Source organism: Sinohyriopsis cumingii, chromosome 15, assembly GCF_028554795.1.
Source record: "Sinohyriopsis cumingii isolate HCF-2022 chromosome 15, ASM2855479v2, whole genome shotgun sequence".
In the NCBI taxonomy this organism is placed as follows: Eukaryota; Metazoa; Mollusca; class Bivalvia; order Unionida; family Unionidae; genus Sinohyriopsis; species Sinohyriopsis cumingii.
The window spans coordinates 131,976,120-131,997,267 of NC_142975.1; the positions used below are offsets into that span (position 1 = coordinate 131,976,120).

Sequence of the window (21,148 nt, forward strand, 5' to 3'; positions counted from 1 at the left end):
AAGCACCTTGGCATGTTAATAATAATAATAATAATAATGAGGAGTTTGTATAGCGCCTAATCTTTAGAAGCTCTAAGTGCTTTACAACAATAGACATCATTTATATGATAAAAAAACATATTATTACAAACACAAACACCATGAAATTAGAAAAAAGAGAAAAAAACATGCTGAGAATATTTAAGGTAGGAAACATTATTAGGTCTTTAAGTTTGTTCTTGCAGTCAAAATAAGTGAGTTTTGAGAGCACTCTTGAATGTGATCACCATGTCTTTGTGTCTAAGTTCAGTGGGCAATTCATTCCATGTTGCTGGGCTCTGGTATGCAAAAGAACGCTGTCCATGTGACTTTGTTTTCATAGTGGGAATAATGAGTATACGATTGTCAGAAGAGGAGCGTAAGTATCTTGCTAGTGTGTACACATGGGTGAGGTCAGATAGGTATGTTGGACTAGAGTCTATCAGTGAAATGTAGGACAGAGAACAAATTTTGTATTTGATTCTGGATCAAATGGATAGCCAGTGTAGGGTACAGAGCAACGGGGAGGTGTGCTCTGATCATGGTACTCTAAGTATGATCCGAGCAGCTGTGTTTTGAACTTTTTGAAGTTTTGGAGTAGATATTGAGATGAACCAGACAGAATTGAGTTACAATAGTCCAGTCTTGAAAGTACTAATGAACACATAAGTGTTTTAGTGGCATCAACTGAAAGATATTTGTGAATGGAGCTGATGCGTCTCAGCTCAAGATATGCAGCCTTGCATATGTTCATGACATGTTGGTACAATGTGAGAGTACTGTCCAGAGTAACACCTAGGTTTTGTACTGATTGTGTGAATTTAAGGTTGGTGTTGCTGATATTTATTGTTTGAGGTAAAGGATGTGAATGAGAAAGACTTTGAGTTGTAATCAGAATGGCCTCAGTTTTATCATCATTCATCTGCAACTTGTTACATGTTATCCATGATTTCACATCAGAAATGCACCTCTCTACACCTTGGATGGTAGCATCAACTTCAGTCGGATGGCTAGATTTGTATATTTGGGTGTCATCAGCGAACAATTGGTGAGACACTAGATGATAATCTATGACACTTGAGAGCGGCTGAGTGTATAGAAAGAAGAGAACATGTCCAAGAACACACCCCTGTGGAACACCACAATATAGATCAACTGGGCTGGAGTGTATTCCATTTGCAGACACAATTTGTGTTCTGTTGACCAAGTATAACTTGAACCACAGTAAGGCTGTATCATGAATGCCAATTACATGCTGGAGACAGTGAAGTAATATATCATGGTCTATTGTGTCAAATGCTGCAGACAAATCAAGGAGGGTGAGGACTGTAATCTTTCCGCTATCCAAAGCAGAGAGAATGTCATTAACTACTTTTGGAAGAGTAGTTTCAGTACTGTGGCAAGGGTAATATGCAGATTGTACATTGCTAAAAGACTGTTTGAATTCAGATGAGATACAAGCTGGGATAGAACAACCTTTTCTAAGATTTTTTATATGAATGGGAGATTAGAAACTGGGCAGTAGTTCTTTAAATCGTTATGGTCTAGTGTTGGTTTCTTCAGCAGAGGCTTTACAATGGCAGTTTTGAAAAATGATGGAAATTCCCCTGATGAGAGAGAGGTATTAAAAACATCAGTTAGTGAAGGCAATACTGGATCTAAGCACTCAAGCAGCAGTGATGATGGAATTAGATCAAGTTCACATGACTTTGGTACACTCTTCATCAGGCTTGTACATACAAAATCCATAGAGACAGGTTCAAATGCTGCTAATGGTTGCCGCTCAAATTCTGTACCCCAACTGTATGGTGACGACAAGTCAATTGAAATTGTGGTGTCAAGCTTGTCTCTAAAATTCTTCAAAAATTATCAAGACTTTTGTAATGATATTATACTGCCATATTGTGGGGAAAGCTCAAATCTCCCAAGGGTAAATTCATCTTTCCAGTCAGCTTGCTTTCAGGCAAACTGACTTTTACAAAATTGATCCAGCTCTGAACATTAACGTACCATACTTTAACTCAGTTTTTGTTCATTCCTCTGACCCACCTAGGGCCACAAGTTGCTTACAGATTACTGCCATCTCACCTATGTCTCTCTGGGTTCAATTTTCGGGCTTGGCCAATGTGGGTACATGAGAAAGCTTGTCAGTAGCTTCCTATGGGTTGGTGGTTCTTCCTCCAACAGTTGTACTGGCCACAATGTATAGTCTATCTTGTACTGAAAAATGTCATTAAAACCCTATAACAACAACAACAACTGACCTAGCTAACTGTATTTTCACATCTCCCCACCCAAGCAATCATCATAATGAATGCTTTGATTTAAATCATTAGGCTTCTTCAAATCATGTCCAGTTTTCTCATTCCATTACTTATCATTACATGTACAATATGGATGCATCTTCTCTCAGACTATGTACAGTAACAGAAAGGAGCAAAACCAACAAGTTCAATAAAATCAACAGATAATTAATTTCCCTAGAATAAAAAGTAAAAATTTGAAAAAAACACAGTAATGTAAATTAAAACACAAATAATCCTAAATTTTTTATCATAAGTTCAAAAGTCCAAATTGTTCTGAATGAGTTCCAATAATCTTGAATGTCCTGATGTACCAAGATTCTTGAATGTCTTCATGTACCAAAATTATATAATCCAGAATGTCTTTGTAGTGTTTTCATTAATAACAAAGTATGGGGTTATTCCAACAAATTAATGAGCACCTTTTAATTCCAAGGAATAGATGAATAATTCCTCTCAAATTATATTTAAACACAACTATAAATTCTGTGCATAGATTCCCAAACATTGATATTAAACTGGAATGAATACTTGTTTACATAGTCACTACATATACATATTTCACTTGTCTTGCAAAGTAGTATTTTTAGAAGAAAAAAAACCATCATTATCTTAATGTAAACAAGGTCAGGTCTTCAACTCAAATTCAAGTAAACATCTTGTTTACTTCTTACGATTATGACAAAAATCAGGTAGGCTTGACCCTCATTCATGGACAAAAAATTAAACACAGTGTATAGACATACAAAACCTTAGCAACGATTGTGTGCTCTACACTCAGACTGGATTACTGTGGCCTAGTTTCCAGGGACTAATATAAATTATTTAAGACATGGACTTGAGTGCTAGAAGCAGGGGTATATTTTCTGCTTACATTACAATTAGTAGTATTGCTTAACAATACTAATTCAAGCCTCCGACATTAGCAGTATCTTCTGCTCACATCAAAATCTAGTCTAAAACTTTTATTATATACAATTGATTCTTTGTTGGTTATGTAAATCATGTGAGCAGATACATGCCTTATTTATAAATAAATGGTCCCCTAATTTTTGTCACTGATGTTACTGGAGAGCATCAAATTATTTTACTTCCAGGAAAAAAGAACTTTCTTGTTTGTTACAAGATTTTAGTCCATTGTGAAAAACATTCCAGTCCACTACTAACAATGCTAGTTTTGTTGTATATGTATATAATATAATTTATAAAATAAACAACACCAACATGTAGAATGTGTGACCGGTTTAACTTTAATGCTTCATCAGACTGAATTCAATATCATTGCTTACATTATTAAATATGTTGTTTCTAAGTGATCAATGAAATAAACAATATGACATAAACAAGATGACATCATAGCTTACATTTTTAACCTAATTGTCTTATACTTTAGCGAATAATTTACATGGAGATATGCATATACAGCACAGATTAATGATATTTTAATACATAAAAATACATAAAACTAGGTCTTAAAGATACATATATCTCTATTAATAACTATATCTAAAATATATGACTAAATAGAGATAAACAGTTTATCAATATTTTTATTATGTATAATGCACACCTATTAAAGATATAGATAATAAATAAATTTAAAAATATATACATGTGTGTATATATATATATATATATATATATATATATATATATATATATATATATATATATATATATATTCTTGACAAATGTTAAATAGTTCATCAGAACTCAATTTATATAATGAAAAATTATGGCGTGCATAATACTTACTATCAAGTATTTTCTATATATATATATATATATATATATATATATATATATATATATATATATATATATACAAATCATATGACCAATAACAATCCTTTCAAGTGCACTGGATGAGTCTTTTACAAAGGCAAATACAAAACATGGACAAGACAAACAAATAAAACAGAAAAACGATTTGTTTGTGAAATTTTACATGGCTGTTTCTTTAGGAACTCAACCTTTCAACTTTATTATGTTTCAACTAGTTTATTTCAGCTTTTTGCTCATACTGGAAAATATTTGTATTGACCTAGGCTATTAATCAAATTTAGAGAATTATTTAAAAGAAAATGTGCCAATCAATAATCAAGACCACGCTAGTCAATCTGGCTCCTATGGTGATAAAAGGTGCAAAGCCTGTCAACATATGATAGAAACCAGAACATTTTCTAGCACAGTGACTAAAGAAAAATTAAACATACATGGTCCAAACAAAACGTGCAAAACAGAGAATGTCATTTATCTCATCAATTGTAAGAGCTGTAGCTTTCAGGATGTCGGAGAAACTGAAAAGATACACAAAAGGATCAACCTTTATAGATCTGACTGGATGACAAAGAAGCTGTACAGAAGCCCAGTTGCAGAACACTTCTTCCCTCCTGGCCACACTTTCAGTGATATAACACTTATTGCAATTGCTCACAACCCCAACTGGAGTCCCCAAACTAGGAAGGAAAAGGAATGTTGCTGGATAGGCTGCTTTAGAACATTGAAAGCATGCAGTTTAAATCAAGAAGACTAGAAAAAGACAACCATGCACAAATAAAATTATCTTTTGCAGCCGACACATTTTCTTTTAAATAATTCTCTAAATTTGCTTAATAGCCTATGACTACTATAACAATGAAATATCCGGGATATAATGTGCGGATACATAAATTTACATAAAATAACAGATGTCATTATGGCTCATCAATTTCTAGGCCAATACAAATATTTTCCAGCATCAACAAAAAGCTGCAATAAACTAGCTGAAACATAATAAAGTTGAAAGGTTGACTTCCTATGGAAACAGCAATGTAAATTTTCATTTGCTTATGTGTCTTTTTTTTGGGGGGGGGAAGGCACAATTAAATAAATATTGGATCAATGGAAGAAAGTCAAAATGTTTAAATCTTTCTAAATTAATGCGTTTTTAAAACCTAATATTAAAATCCAGAAGTGCCCTGTTCTATTAGTCCTACAATCAGTACCGGATTTACCTTGTATTTAGGTGTGCCAATGCACATAGGGCCACGTTGGCCAGGGTGCCCCATAGTCCTGGCAAAAAAAAAATAAAAAAATACGGTGAATTTTTCAAATGTTTTTCAAAAGTCAAAAGCCCTATAAACTTCCTGAGTATGTATGCCTGACTACCTGTGTAGGCCTACCAGCCTACCTCTTTCAGGGCCCAAGTAAGGGGTCTCATAAATTAACTAGCACAGGGTCTCATTTGTCCTAAATCCGGTACTGTCTACAATGTAAGACGTATCACATCTTATTATGCTTTAGTGCTACGTTCCAGACGCCCACAACATTAAATATCAGCGTCGAGGTCTTACATGTAGGACTAACTGTTCTATATGAATGTATTTCTATATGAATATATTATCATGATTTATTATTATTATTATTATTATTGGTGTTGTTGTTGCTGCATGCAGATTTAAACAAACTTTGTCCAGTTTCTTAGTTTTCATTTTAGAAATCAGAAATGACAATCTAACTTTTTCGTATATAGTAACAATACGTCATTTATTTTGTAAAAGTTTCATAAAATAAATTCTCCCTCACGTTCTAGGGCAGGGGTGCACAACTCAATAGTTTGCAAGGGCAAGAATCGATTTTGATTGGAACGAAGCGGGCGGCACTGCGAATGTTTTGTGTCTATATTAAAAGCATAAACACATGTGTAACGTAACGACACGAGCCATATGCTTCCCGCGGTCTGTAATGTTTTGCACCCCTGTTCTAGAGCATGGCAACGATGACGTCATCTGTAAACGAATGGCGACTTATCGCGGGCAATGTGGATTAGTGTAAGATAGTACGCGGTCTCAGTGACGGAGTGTTATCACAGCGTGAATGTTTACCAACAGCTGAGGCGCCTTTGGACATCATGATTCGCTTTGACCAAGAAAAAATAGGTAACAGTTTCGGCATTTGACAAATTCATCTTTCATTTCCATAAAGTTTTCTCGTACCTTTGTGGTTTTCTTATGTAGAAGCAGACCAAATTCGTCTGCTAATATTCCCATTCACATGCTCGGCATTTGTCAACGCGTTACAGAATACAGCTTATCTCTGTTTTAAGCTTATATGTTATTTATAGAATTATATTATATCTTAAGCAAATTCAAAAATACATTTTAAAGTAAATGACTAAAGCATTCATGTTGAGCAGAAACTACCTTGAATGACAAACATTTGTTTACAAGCCGGAGATAATGTTCGCGTGTTGGTCACATGGTCATCAGTTTGAAACAGTTGAAGGAGTGAGCAAAATAGACAATATCAGGTTAATGTCATTGTCTTAGTGGAATCTTTTAATAATATAATAAAGACCTAATAATGTTTCCTACCTTAAATATTCTCAGCATGTTTTTTTATGTTTTCTAATTTCATGGTGTTTGTTTTTGTAATCATATCATTATGTTTTTTATCTTATAGGTGTTGTCTAATGTTCTAAAGCGCTTAGAGCTTCTAAAGATTAGGTGCTATACAAAGTCCTCATTATTATTATTATTATTATAATATCACCTTTGTAGTTTACATGATACTACTATTACTACTACTAATAATAATAATACAATTATTGAAGCCATTTACATTAAGTTTCTGTGACTGTGTAATCACCAACAACAAATCATAAAGCAAATTTACCACTGAGCAATTTCACACTTTTCAAACTGTACAGTTCTTAATTTTTATTGTAATTAAATTAGTTTTGTGCATAGGATCAACTTGTTTTCATAAATTTTATATGCACTTTCTCAGTATAGTTGCACCAATGTGACCATCTTTCAAATTCTTTACAAAAAAAGAGCAGTTTACAGAACAAATAGCTAAAGTGATGTGCATATATGGTTGTTTTATAAAGTCTGTATGGATATTTTACTCATCTTACCACTTTTATTGGGGCCCCGAGTGGCCGAGTGGTCTAAAGCGCTCTTCGTTATGGATCACTGCCATCTCACCTCTGTCTGCGGCGGTTCGAGTCTAAGATTCAGCCAATGTGGGTATGTGAGAAAGCTTGCCAGTAGCTTCTCGTGGGTCGGTGGTTCTTTCCGGGCTTTTCCGGGTTCTTCCTCCACCATTAATACTGGCCGCCATGTATAGCCTATCGTGCTGAAAAATGGCGTTAAACCCCACAACAACAACAACCACTTTTATTGTTTAAATAAAAAAGTAGCACATTCATTGATAAAACTATAACTATATTTTTGTCCTCGGTATTTGTCATCAATACATTTTGAATTCTTGGACACATTTTGTGAATTAATAATAATGGTGTGATATGTTTACTACTTTATACAGGTATATAAAATTACCTTTATTGTTTGTATTTGTTAAGAGATTATAATATGGTTTGGAAAATCAGGAGTTTGGATGATGAGAAATGATAAGGTGGGATATGAGATATAAAAGTTTGCATAAGATTGGAAACAAAATAATTGAGACTAGTTGGTGTAACACTACTTTAATATACAGTTGGGACTACATGACTTTTCTAACACTCAGAACTTTCAAACTCTTTAAATTTACTATTTTTCAATTCACCATTTTTGTGAGGTCCCATTTTATCATGGATCTAACAGTGGTGGCAAACCACAAATTAAAAACCCAAGAAACAATAAGCTTTTTAAAAAAAATAGATTTCATTCCCTGTTCATAAATTTAAATACAATGACTAAAATGTAATTTCCCCTTGAAACTATTAAAGTAATATTGTACTAAAATTTGTCAAGATTCTTCATTGAATACATTGCTCTGATATACTAATTTATAATATAAACAACGTTTTTAAAAAATTGTTAGTTTAAATTAAAAATAAATGTTAAATTTGTACCAGTTTTATTAGCTGTACTTTCTTTATGTACATACTTGTATTTTCACTGACAAACCATTCCAACAATGACACGGTTATGGTATGTGGGCTGTTAATCTCTTTGTAAATTGTACATGCTGTGGCAATGTTAGTGAGTAGTAATGTGTGAATTCATTTTCTGTAGGTCTGTTGTGTATATTCATAACAATATAATGCAAAATACATTCAGGTCCCTCAAAGCTATAGTAAGTAAAGATAAGCTAGTCATAATTTGACTTCACTCATTGAATCTATTCAGCCCATTCAGAAGCACATTCTGTTGTATCCATAGGGCAGATTAGTGCAAATATAATTAAATGTTTTACGAATTGTAATGTGTTTCTGTCTTTTTATTAGGTAGAATGTGGGTAGGAGTGTTTCCATTAATTCTTCACAATTGTCAGCTATAGTATTAAATGATAAATCACCTCCTAAACCTATAAATAGTATTTTCCTAAGTCAGCTTGTATAGATCAGTGTAAAAAAATTTTTATTAAGTTTAATTGATCTTTTACTTGTAGTCCTCAACAGTAGGTTATATTTCGGGTTTTTCCTTGAAGGATTTGGTTTTTGAGAAAGTGTTATTGATTTTGCAAATATATCCAGCTTTCTCTGTTCGCATAAAAATATGTACCTTTGCATAAAAAAGGGAGTTTTAAACCCCCTGGATCCATTGTGTTGGATGTAAATGATAGTATGGTACTCATTTTTGTTATTGAAGTAGTTTTAAGAAGCAGCAAAGTATTGAATCAGAGTTAATGGGGTTTTTGAATGCATTTGTTGACATGGTCATTATTTAAAAAATAGTTGCCTGGCCAGCAGGCTTTTGTCAGCTATGAGCTTTCAGTCTCTGTAAGTGCATATAGTGTATTCTGGGGCTTTAGATGCTAGTCTTGGATCACTATTATTCAAAGACTGTGGAACTTCGGTAATTAGCGTTGGACCTCTGTGTTCTTAAACTCTAAATCTTGCAGATGGACATTTTCCGTAGCAGGTGTTTAAAAAATGCCAAACTGGGAAAGAAAATCATTTACATGAACAGAAATTATATAAAGAATTCTCTTATTCACAAAATGGAAGAAGACCAAAATTAAATGAAATTAAATGGTAGCAGTAATTATAGTCAATAGATTTCTTACAGTAAATTAAAACTGCTCAACAGAATACAAAATTTAGCATAATGCAAGCAGGTATCCAAGCCTTTCAAGTTCTAAAAAACAATGACAATTCACAATCTGATATTGCCACAGCAACAAACAAATAGAACCGGAGTTCTATGCCTTCTCAAAAACAACTCAACATAATTTGACTAAATTTGACAGAAACCATCCTGATTTGAAGAGCTGTTCAGTTTATAGAATTTATGTTGATTCAGAGTCAGATGCGTCCACCACTACTCAAAGATTTTTAAAACTTTTCAAAGAGAACTAAACTGAATTTGACGGAAATCATCCTGGTATAAAGGGGCTTCCAGTTTTGTACAGATGATGCTGATTTGCCATAAAACATTACACTGTAATGACTTGCGAAAGCACTCAACCAGAATATGACAAAATTTGACGAAATCATCCTGACACAAAGGGTTTTAAGATTTGTACCAATAATGTTGATATGCCATTCATTGTGACTGCAGTTATAAAACATTAGCAACTTTGCACAATCTTTTAAAAAGCACTCAACATTATTTGACAAGATTTGACATAAATCATCCTAGCTTGAAGGATTTTTTTATGTATGCAGATATAGCTGATGTTACCTAAAAATAAATACTGAAATAATTTTATCACAAACAATGCACAACAGAATAGACCAAATTTGACTTAAAGCATCGTAGCATAAATGCCTTTCATTATTGGACAAACGAGACAGAACTACAGATGTTGGCCAAGTGAGTGACCTTGACTTGCATATTTAATCCAAAAGAAGAACAATCCTGTAAAATACTATTTTCTGAAACACTCTTCTTAATGAAACACTATGTATATACATTAATTACAGCAGAGTATTAAAGCTCACACTTCACAGGTTTTTTTAAAGCATCGTAGCATAAATGCCTTTCATTATTGGACAAATGAGACAGAACTACAGATGTTGGCCAAGTGAGTGACCTTGACTTAAAGCATCTTAGCATAAATGCCTTTCATTATTGGACAGATGAGACAGAAGTACAAATGTTCGCAGTCATTGACCTTTGACCAGTTTGGATCTTATGTTATTTCTTTATTCCCAACTATGGATAGTTTAGACTCGGACAGTCTTGTAATCACCACTGAGTAAAGTTTGTTCTGATTAAAAATTGTGTATGGATTTATCAGATATGTTAACAAGACCAAATTATGCACCAGTATATACAAAATTTACACAGCTGCAAATATGTGTCTCCAAAACATTTTGTGAAGGGATAAATCAAGCCAGATACTCACTTTTTATCACAAAAAAGCTTACTAAAAGTCATTGGTGCATTAAAAAGAGGTCACTGATTCTTTGAGGTGTTTTTGTTTTTTAAAATCTGAAAGTACAGTAATTTCATTTATGCTGAGTTAAGTACTGACAAAGTGTCACTGTCATCAAAAATATATTGGCATTAAAATAAAGTCATATATATATATATATATATATGTATATATTTCATTGGCCAATTTGAGTATTGCTGGAATTATGATTTAAATCTAAATCTAGACTTAAACTCTGTTGATAAAAATCAGGGCATGTATGATACATTTTGTGTTCTTTTTTTGAAATTAAAAAATTGCTTACATTATACTATTCATACTATAATGTACGGAAATTCTGGTGCACTTGTTATTAATTTATTTGTCACATATACAAATAATTATAGGTAAAAATTATTAATTGTATCTACAGCTGATTCTTATGGAAGAGATTTTCAACTTCTCTATGCAGATGATAAGTTCACTGTAGAAATATACAAAATAAAATTATTTAGATAATATTTTAGATTGTTGGTGTATGAAATTTGGAGGTTATAACTTTGTGAAATATTTGTACTTTTACGTAGGAACAGGTCAAGAAAGAAAAAAAATTGCCAAAAAAAGATGTATTGGTTGCATTTTCTTGTGTTACTCTCATTTGAATATATATCCCTAAGTAAGGGTAATTTGACAGAAATGTATGCTAAAAACTACCTTGTGTTTAATATCTATCCCTAAGTAAGGGTCATTACATAGAAGGTATGTTAAAAAGTAAGTAACAGAAAAGCATGAAAGGCATCAAGCTTTGTAAAATTCAAAAAATAATTTATTTCAATGTGAAAATGAGAAAAAAGAACTTACTAAATTGAATCCCAAAGTAATCCAAGAATTACAGACACAAGTCCTAATAATTTAAAGTTCTGAATAAGGTTCAGTAGAAGTCCAGAATAAATCCAAAAACTGAAGGCAATGATGTGTCTTTGGTAGCTTATAGAGTGTTGATGTGTAAAACAATTTTGTTGAATCACAGTAATGTAATTCCTGGTTTGAATTCACTATAAATTCTATTGAATATCTCTGTCCCTGAAATTTATCAGAGCACTTGTATTTCCAGAGAAAAAAATCAAATTTCTTCAGCTCAAACATGAAATACTGGATGCAACATATAATACAATTTGAAAGTGCTAGATCTTAAAGCACGACTGAAAAATTCATCTCAGTTATACAATTATATAGTTCTCTACTTGACCTCAGGTCACAATTAACATTTTCTATTTTAAAAAACCTATTACCTAATGGAAAATAACTTTCTAGAATGATCCTGATGTTTACAAAATAAAAACCATAATCTGGATTATGTAAAATATTCTTAGGAAATTCCAAAACCTAGACCTATATTCTAATAAACGTATTTACTTCTATTAATAATAATACTGATTTTAAACCAATACTCATAGAGAATAATTTAGCAATGTATTAGTTGTTTACATAAAATCAAATAAAAAAGTCAAACAGAAGTGAACTTACTTTTGGACAAGGTCAAGTTCATCGTACAGTGTTACATTACAATATCATGCAATGAAATAAAATAAAACAATTAAAAACAATAACTAACAAAAAATGTAACTTAAATATATATAACAGTATGGTAAAGAGTAACTGGTCCCTAATATTTATTCCTAAGTAAGAGTTATTATATAGGAATGTGTGGTAAAAAGTACCTGGTCTCTAATATATATTCCTAAATAAGGGTCATTACATAGAAATGTAAGGTAAAAAGTACCTAGTCTCTAATATGTATCCCTAAGTAAGGGTCATTACATAGAAATGTATGGTAAAAAGTACCTGGTCTTTAATATATATTCCTAAGTAAGGCTCATAACATAGAAATGTATAGTGAAAAGTATCTGGTCTCTAATATATATTCCTAAATAAGGGTCATTACATAGAAATGTATGGTAAAAAGTACCTTTCTCTAATATGTATCCCTAAGTAAGGGTCATTACATTGAAATGTATGGTAAAAAGTACCTGGTCTCTAATATATATTCCTAAGTAAGGGTCATTATATAGAAATGTATGGTAAAAAGTACCTAGTCTCTAATATATATCCCTAAGTAAGGGTCATTACATAGAAATGTATGGTAAAAAGTACCTGGTACCTAATATATATCCCTCAGTATGGGTCATTACATAGAAATGTATGGTAAAAAGTACCTGGTCTCTAATATATATCCCTAAGTAAGGGTCATTACATAGAAATGTATGGTAAAAAGTACCTGGTACCTAATATATATCTCTCAGTATGGGTCATTACATAGAAATGTATGGTAAAAAGTACCTGGTCTCTAATATGTATCCCTAAGTAAGGGTCATTACATAAAAATTATGATAAAAAGTACCTGGTCTCTAATATATATATCCCTAAGAAACGTATGGTAAAACTTAACCTTGTATCCAACTGTCCAATGAATAATAGCCTAAAAAGTATTTAAAATTCATGCAGTTTGCACAGTTTGACTATCAAAGACTTCTCATGTTAAATACACAAACATAAGTCTATGTTTATGTGTGAATTTTGAAAATGTGATAGTTATTTTTGGTCATTTGGGATTGCTTCAAAAATAATGCTTCTTTGCCAATTAACAACAGATTGTAAATCACTTAAGATTTCAAAAGGTCTTTCATACTGTTTCCTTGCTTTACTATTTTCTTTCATTACATTGTTTTTGCAGTTATTAAAATTGTTTACATTTCTTTGTCATTATTTAACAAGAGAGAATAGCTGCCATCATTCTAAATACAGTCTATCCTTGAGAGCATGATGCTAGTATACAGTTAAATAATAACTGATGTCTTTTGTTGATACCATGGTAACATCTCTACTGACGTATGTATAATAGGTAACAACTGACATCATCTAGTAACAACACACAGTAATGACTGATGTCATCTAATAACAGCACTTTGGTAGCAACTGAAATCTAGTAACAACACCCAGTAACAACACATGAGTAACAACTGATGTTGCAACACATAGATAACAACAGGTGTCATTTGATGACAACTCATAGGCAACAACTGATGTCATCTAGTAACAACACAACTGATGTCATCTAATGACAACACTTAGGTAACAACTGGTAGCATCTAGCAACACTACTTAGGTTGCAACTGACATCTAACAGCAACCTTTATGTAACAACTGACATCTAGTAATAACTGATATCATCAATAGTTTATTCTGCACAACATCACAAATAATATCCTTTCTGTAACTCAGAAAATGTTCAGGTCATTGTCATTAAATGTAGCTAAAAGTATTTAATTTGTTTTGAATACTTCATGTGTATTCAAAATGTGCAGTACAAATTAGGTACTTTTAGCTATATTGAATGATGCTGACTTGAAAATTTACTGAGTTACAGATAGGATAAAATTTGTGATGCTGTGCAGCTGTGCAAAATGAACTATAGTAATAACACATAGGTAAGAACTGATGTGATAACAGCTGAAATCCTATAGATGTCATAATATAATGATCACCTCATTCCAAGGTATGCAGTAAAAATTGATTGCACAAAGTAGCCATCTATAAAAGATCACTCTTGTTTGAACCAAAAATAGTAACTCAAGAAAGTGATGACACAGTAGAGGTCATTATAAGAAATGACGTTTTTCAAGAATCTAGTCTGATTTGACAAGTGGGTTTATCAAAATAGTGATCTTTCACGTCATGTTTTGCTGTATCAACTGCTTGCAGATCTCTCAAACTTGGACTTCTTTTGCAGATGTCCAAGGCACAGAGCGGGTATTTAAGAAAGTTGTTCACCCAGGCCAAAAGACAAAAAACTTTGTTGACAGAAATGGAGTCCCAGTTCAGATGCCTACTGCTGCTAACATCATCCGAAATGGTACCTATGTTCTTAGTCCCCGCGGTGTTCCTACTCGCAAATCAACTCACTGTTATAGTGGCCAACTATCTGGACCAGCAAAAGTCAATGATTGGGTAAGAACAAATTACTAGATACATAAATGCTGAGCTATTTTACCTAATAGTTGGCCTCCATCCCATAATAATTTACGACCAGTATCTTAATAGACATTTCTGCAAACAAGAGGTAACCATGCTGCAGTTGATTCATATTACTGTCACCTAGCAGCCAAACACTCACTCGGACATCCACTTGTAGTGGATGTTGAGGAAAATGTGGCTTTGTGCTCTACTTGGATATTTTACTGTTCTTTTGCACTGAATGCAATGCATACCTTTGGACTAATACTTTTGTTTTTGGATAAGGAAAATAATTTAGTGACAGTTAAATTTTTAAGGAAAATTCTTTTTTAATAAACCACCAAAGGCTGTCGTTAATGATTGCCACAGAGACATGAACCAGTATTATATGTACTGGTAATCGATGTCTTGATTGTTTGAAATTTAATGTGGCTTCTAGTGGTTTGAATGCTAATTGAAACTATGGGAACACTTGTAAAAAATTTTAACAACAACAACAACATTTGACAGGAAAGTTAGGTGGCATGAGCATTACATGTTAACATTTGCTCTTTTAAAATGAGTAAATGAGATTAATTTCTCAAGATGTTATCATGGAATTATTATGCATTTCTAAAAACAGCACTGAAACTTTTTTGACATAACACTGGTCTATCTCCTAGTTAAGGATGCTGTGGAACCAGACTGTCAGGATTTTCAAAAGTCTAAACATTGTTCATCAAATATGGATTGGCAATATGCATACATACATGTGCCAACCAGCAAGAAAAAATTAATTTACTTCTTTGCGTGTGTGTTTGTGCATTTGTTTTTCATTTATGTTTTGTTTACCTTCTATAAGCTGGAGTGAATTATGTTGTCTGTTAGTTACCAATTTTATTACTCAAGTTGTCTACAATCTACAGTTAAAAAGCTCTATAAATGGTTCACTTTTTGGCTGAGGAAAAGCCAAGTTCTCTACTATCTATAGTTATTAATATAAGTAGATGGCCTGTACTTTTGGTAAGGAAGAACTCTTGATTTTTTAGTTAATAATCAAAGGTCAAAATAGTTTCCACATGTTTTCCACCATCTACAGTTACCAATTATGTAGCTGGCTTGTTCTTTAAGATAAGGAGAAAACCAATCGAGTTTGGGGTCAAAAGGTCAAAGGTCAAGGCCACCTTGACTAAAAGAAGGCATGGTTTCCAAACAGTAATTGTATCATGTACAGTTACCAAACTTTGTGGATTTCTAGCATTTAGAATATGGATAAACCATATCTACAAAGTCAGTAAGTCATAAGATCAAGGTTACTATACCTAAAAGTAAAAAAAATAATTGGTTTTGCACATTAACTCTCCACCATCTACAGGAACCAAATTTTGTGGATGGCTTACATTTGTTTTAAAGAAAGAAAACTTTGATTTTTGGATTAAAAGATCAAAGGTCAGTGTCACCATGACTAAAAGAAGAAAACTGGTTTCTGCACAGACAAATTCAGTTATCTAGATTGAGGACTGTTTATTTTTACTTATATAATTTTATATGTACAGTTCTTAAAATAAGTCATTATATATATTTACTTGAGAAGTACATGACACTGTTGAAGTTAGATGGTTTAATCACTCAAGCTTGTCTTCATTATATAGATTAGAAGAAAATGATTCAGGCTTTTGTAAGAATGTTAAAAAGTGTATGTGTGTTTTTGTTCTCACTCTTATGATTCCTGAAACAAATGTTACTAATAAATGGTGTTTATTGGGTTACTTACCTCAGTTTGGAGGGAAAATAAGGGCCATAAGATTAACACATCATTCAATGCATACAATAAAAATGGTTTACTGACATTTTGGGGAAGATATATATGTTTAGAAATAATGATAATATACCAGGAATATTTATAAATGGGGAACAGTATAACATTAGCCAGTATAATGATGATACTTGGATGAAATCATTAAAAAATAATCCACAAACATTGAGTCAGTTTTATAAAATATCTGGATAGAAAATGAAAATTGAAAGTGAAAAGCCAAATTGATATGGTATTCATCTTCATAGATGTAAAATTACAAGAAAATATTAAATTAGATTTGGAAAAACTAACCATATAGAATGTTGGGATATTTTTTTAAACCAATGTAAATCGAATATTTGGTTTCACTTTTGAAGAAAGCGTCATGGGGGTAGAAAATACTTTGAACATTTGGAAAATTGAAGAATTTGACATTGTTACAACCATTAATGATAAAATCCCAAGCATTCACCAATTCACTAATTTATTTTTCTGTCTACCCAGTCCTAATCTGAACTTAATTTAGAAATTGAATAAAATTATGCAAATACTCTTATTGTATGGTGGTTCAGATAAGGTGAAAAGAAAGATAATTATAAAATATATTAATGCAGGAAGTTGCAGATGAGAGATTTCGTTGGATTTATTAAATCATCTGCTTGAAGCCAATGCCAGAAAAGGTACAAAACTGGAACTATTTTATTTACCATGTCTTTTAACAAAATTTGTACATTTTAAAATATATTTACTTTTTTTATAAATATTTTGAATATGACTTAGTTCTATTTTGGAAAGATTCTAAGTGCATGATTTATGTTTTATGAATAAATTTTGGATTACAGATAAATATTTTTCATACTGGTGAAAATATTTTATATAAAAATTGGTTTAAGAATGGTATTATAAATATTATAAAGTTAATTGATCATAAAGGTGAGGTAATTCCATTTATAGATTTTAAACAGAAGTATCTGATAACAGAAATAGATGAAGATCTGTTAAAATTTTTACAATAATACACAAAAGCTACAAAAACTTTTTTTGACATGTTTTCTTCACTTTTACTTCATTGGAAAAAGAAAAAAAACTGTAATATATGCTAATATATTTTATCTGATTTCAAAACGATTTATAAATTTAGAAAATGAGAGTGCAAAATTTTATGTCAGATTTTAGATACACTTTGAGCTTTTTACAGGATAGATGTGGTTATTGTAAACAGATGAAAGAAACAATATCTCATTTATTTTTTTTATGCAAGAAAGTGAATAATTACTGAAAGAAGTAAATAACTAGATTTAAAAGCACTGTATTGTAATATTGATTTTTTTTAGCATATCCATTTCTTACCTTTTTTAATTCTTGTGACATGGCATTTATAAGCAAACTATAAAAATGGGATCATTCCAGCCAGTTTTGAAGAGTGTTGTTAAAGTTGAAAATTATATTTAAAAATAAATTACTCCATGGATGAAGTTTACAATAAGTGATCTTTGCAAAGTTTATTTACATTTTAGATTATTTGGCTTGTACTTGTTATTTTCTATTTAGGCATATCATAATTTTTATGGTTATATTTTATTTTAAAATTTATTATTTATTTTACTGAAATACAGAAACACTTTGCACGAGCTCTTCTTCTTCATTTTCTTTCTTTCTGTCTAATCCACTTTTTAACCTCATTTTCTTATTCATATGAAATAGTTATTACATACACACTTTTTTGGCTGTGACTATATTTACATGGTTTTTATGTGATATGATTATGTATATGCCTTAAGCAAGTTGAACTAGTATATCTAATATTGATGTATCTAATAGTAGTCGATGGAGTCTTTGTGTAAAATTTAATGTTTTTTCAAACAGCAAACAAATTGGGAAAAAAAATTGAAAGCCTGGATTTTCTAAAAATGCATTTTGATTTAATATTAGAAAGGGTTTCCTTAGACATGACAAAACAGCATACTTTTTAGCTGTAATTGGTGTTATTTCATGATGATAAATACTTCAGATCACAGCTCAAGTAGTGTCATTTAAATACCATTTTTTTCTCAAAATAAATTGATAGGTAAATTAATAATTGTAATGGATGCTAGCTGTCTTGAAATGTCCCTGGACAACAGAAATCTGAGCTGTGGGTTCCTAAGTCAGTCCTGCAGCCAATTTTCAGTTTTTCCTGTAACAGTTTTAATACTTGTCCATATTTTGTGCTACATAGTAAAATATTAAGTCAGCAGGTTTGGTTCATCTTGCTAGTCACCTGAAAGTGTTCCATACTAACCAGTCAGTATGCTGATCAATCACTAGTTTGTGAGAGGGGTCAGTTTGACAGACTCCAGTTTTGACTCTCTTAGCCAAGGAGTCCAAAATCACTGTTCCCATAGAGTTTTAAAGACTATGTATATTGACCTATTCACTTTTTCATATCATATCATATTAATCACTTTTAAAGATGTCAACATTTTAGAAAACTTCTACCAGGCATCTTTCGATCCTAACAATCAGTTACCCATGTACCCCATCAAAGGGAAATTAAATGTGGATAGATCTGAAGATGTCAACATTTTTTTAAAATTCACAGTGTCCTGTAAATATCACTACTTAATGTCATCAGGTACAAAGTCCAAGAATTCATCCTCATTGTCTGATGAAGTTCTGATATCCTCCAACATCATCTAGTAATAGTCGTGGTCTAGTCATCATAAATATCATCTGACTCCCTTTCCTTGACCTCACTGTCAAATGTGGATGCTTATTTAGAGACTGAGCTTGAGCTTTGAAAGTAACACTTTAATCATACAATGTGTGAAATCTATTCATGGTTGCAACTGAACACATGTCAATTGTGCAGCAAGATCAAATAACCAGCCTCTGTTACTAGCCACTGTACCACACTGGCAGCTCAGTCAAAGAGTTGTCACTTGGGAAAACATGGGATTCAGGTCAGTTATTTACTGGAAGATGCAGACCTCTGCTTGACACATTACATGTATTCGCAGCTCAGTCCAAAGGATTGTCAACTTGAAAACAAAGTCAGTGTGGCCTTTACAAGCACTGGCAGGAAACTTGTATATGGTAAACGGGTACTCTGTGGCTCATGTATTTCCCAGGTTATTATCAACGCGCAGGTAACCAAGTATCCGGATACCTTTTGGCATTGTTAATCACTTCATTTGCAAGACATGTGCATCAGGTTTTGACCAATAAAAACTCTGAACAATGGAAAATTGGTCAAAGGATGTCTCAAATATCATTATATAAAGTTGTCTTTGATTTGTTTATCCATTAAACAGACAAATAAACACTGTAACAAAGTAAAACACCAAGGTGACATTGTATTTAGTTTACATTGCACAATCAATAAATGCAGTGCAGACCTTAAATCATAGGACTGACTCTGCATTGTTTCTTTGTGGACACTGTTTAAGTTTGTTTAATCATTACGTTTTCTAGATTAAACATTTTATAGCCACATAGCATAAGACAAAAGGGGTGTGAAAGGAAAGCTTATCTCTCACACTTATCAAAACCTCTTATAATTGCCCCAGGCTATAGGCATATCATCAACCCCTATCACCATGCATATTGTTTGAAATTACACATTTTCCATGTTGTGTCCACAGATCATACCTTTATGATCAAATATGTGAAGCCTAGGCCAGAATTAATATTTAAAAAATATACTAGCAACAGCAACTAATTTTTGTTATCATCCTGCAAAACTTATTTAGGGATCTTGATCAAATAAAACTTAAGCACCTGATTTTACTGGACATACCCAACAAATGGGCATCCAGGGTTGTCATGGTAAATTATGCTTTTGTGCTGAAATCATTTGTCAGTCACCAGATTTTAACATCATTATTCAAAGTTAGTGCTCCAACTTTAGTTTCAAACATTCGTCATCCTTAAAAGAAATGCACAATTTTGAAGGGAAAAGCTGATCTTGTAATTGAAGTGCCTGGAATGATTACAGTAATGTGTAATCGACATATACATACTTTGTTTCTTGTACAAGCTTCCTGTTATTGATTTAACTATTAGTGTTATTTTTAGTTTGACCTTAATCCTTTTACAAACACAATAATTTTTAAACCTAATCCCAATGAATGAATAACGAGGTTCACTTAAATGGTTGAGCCTTTATGTAAGTCAAAGCACTGCAATATTAAATCCCCATTATGAATCTATTTATAACATATGGCATTGAATATGTAGAGATCAGATAAAATTCTGTTATATCACAATCAGTTATCATTTGAACCAGTATTACAGCCAGAAAGTGTGGATACTCTTGGTTGGAAGGGGCCTTGCTCAAAAGTCACTGTTATAATGACATTTTTAATTTTGCATTGAAAATTTATATTCATTTTTTTTTTCTTCAAATATAATAAAACAAGTAGAATTTATATTTTTTATAAAGCAAAGCTAATCTAACATAATGGACTTATATTATCTTTTAATAAAGAATCAGCATTTAAAAAATGGCAAGTTTATCAATTACATTGCGTACAGTTGACTGATTACTTGTACACATAATCTTATAAGGATAATCAGGTAGGTATTTAAACTGGGTCAGTAATACAACAGTGTCAGTCAGAGGAGAGGAGAGAGTCTATTGCATACAGTCTGTCATAACTGAAATGAATTAAAAATAAAAATAACACATTTATAAAATTAAGGCATGTAATGGTTTTCCAGCAAGAATAATAACTATAAAGTAATTAATAACATTTATTAAGAA

At 32.0% G+C, this 21,148-nt stretch overlaps 1 protein-coding gene across 2 annotated transcripts in view; it reads left to right on the top strand.

Annotated features, from left to right (window-relative positions):
* Positions 1 to 6,065: 6,065 nt before the first annotated feature.
* LOC149782795 (uncharacterized) overlaps positions 6,066 to 21,148 on the top strand; it is a 120,648-nt gene continuing 105,565 nt past the window's right edge. For both annotated transcript variants that reach the window (XM_089934308.1, XM_089934307.1), the window contains exons 1-2: positions 6,066 to 6,241; positions 14,404 to 14,621. In XM_089934308.1, the coding sequence (XP_089790434.1) occupies positions 6,214 to 6,241; positions 14,404 to 14,621 (246 nt within the window). In that variant the 5' untranslated portion in view covers positions 6,066 to 6,213. The remainder of the gene's footprint in view (positions 6,242 to 14,403; positions 14,622 to 21,148) is intronic.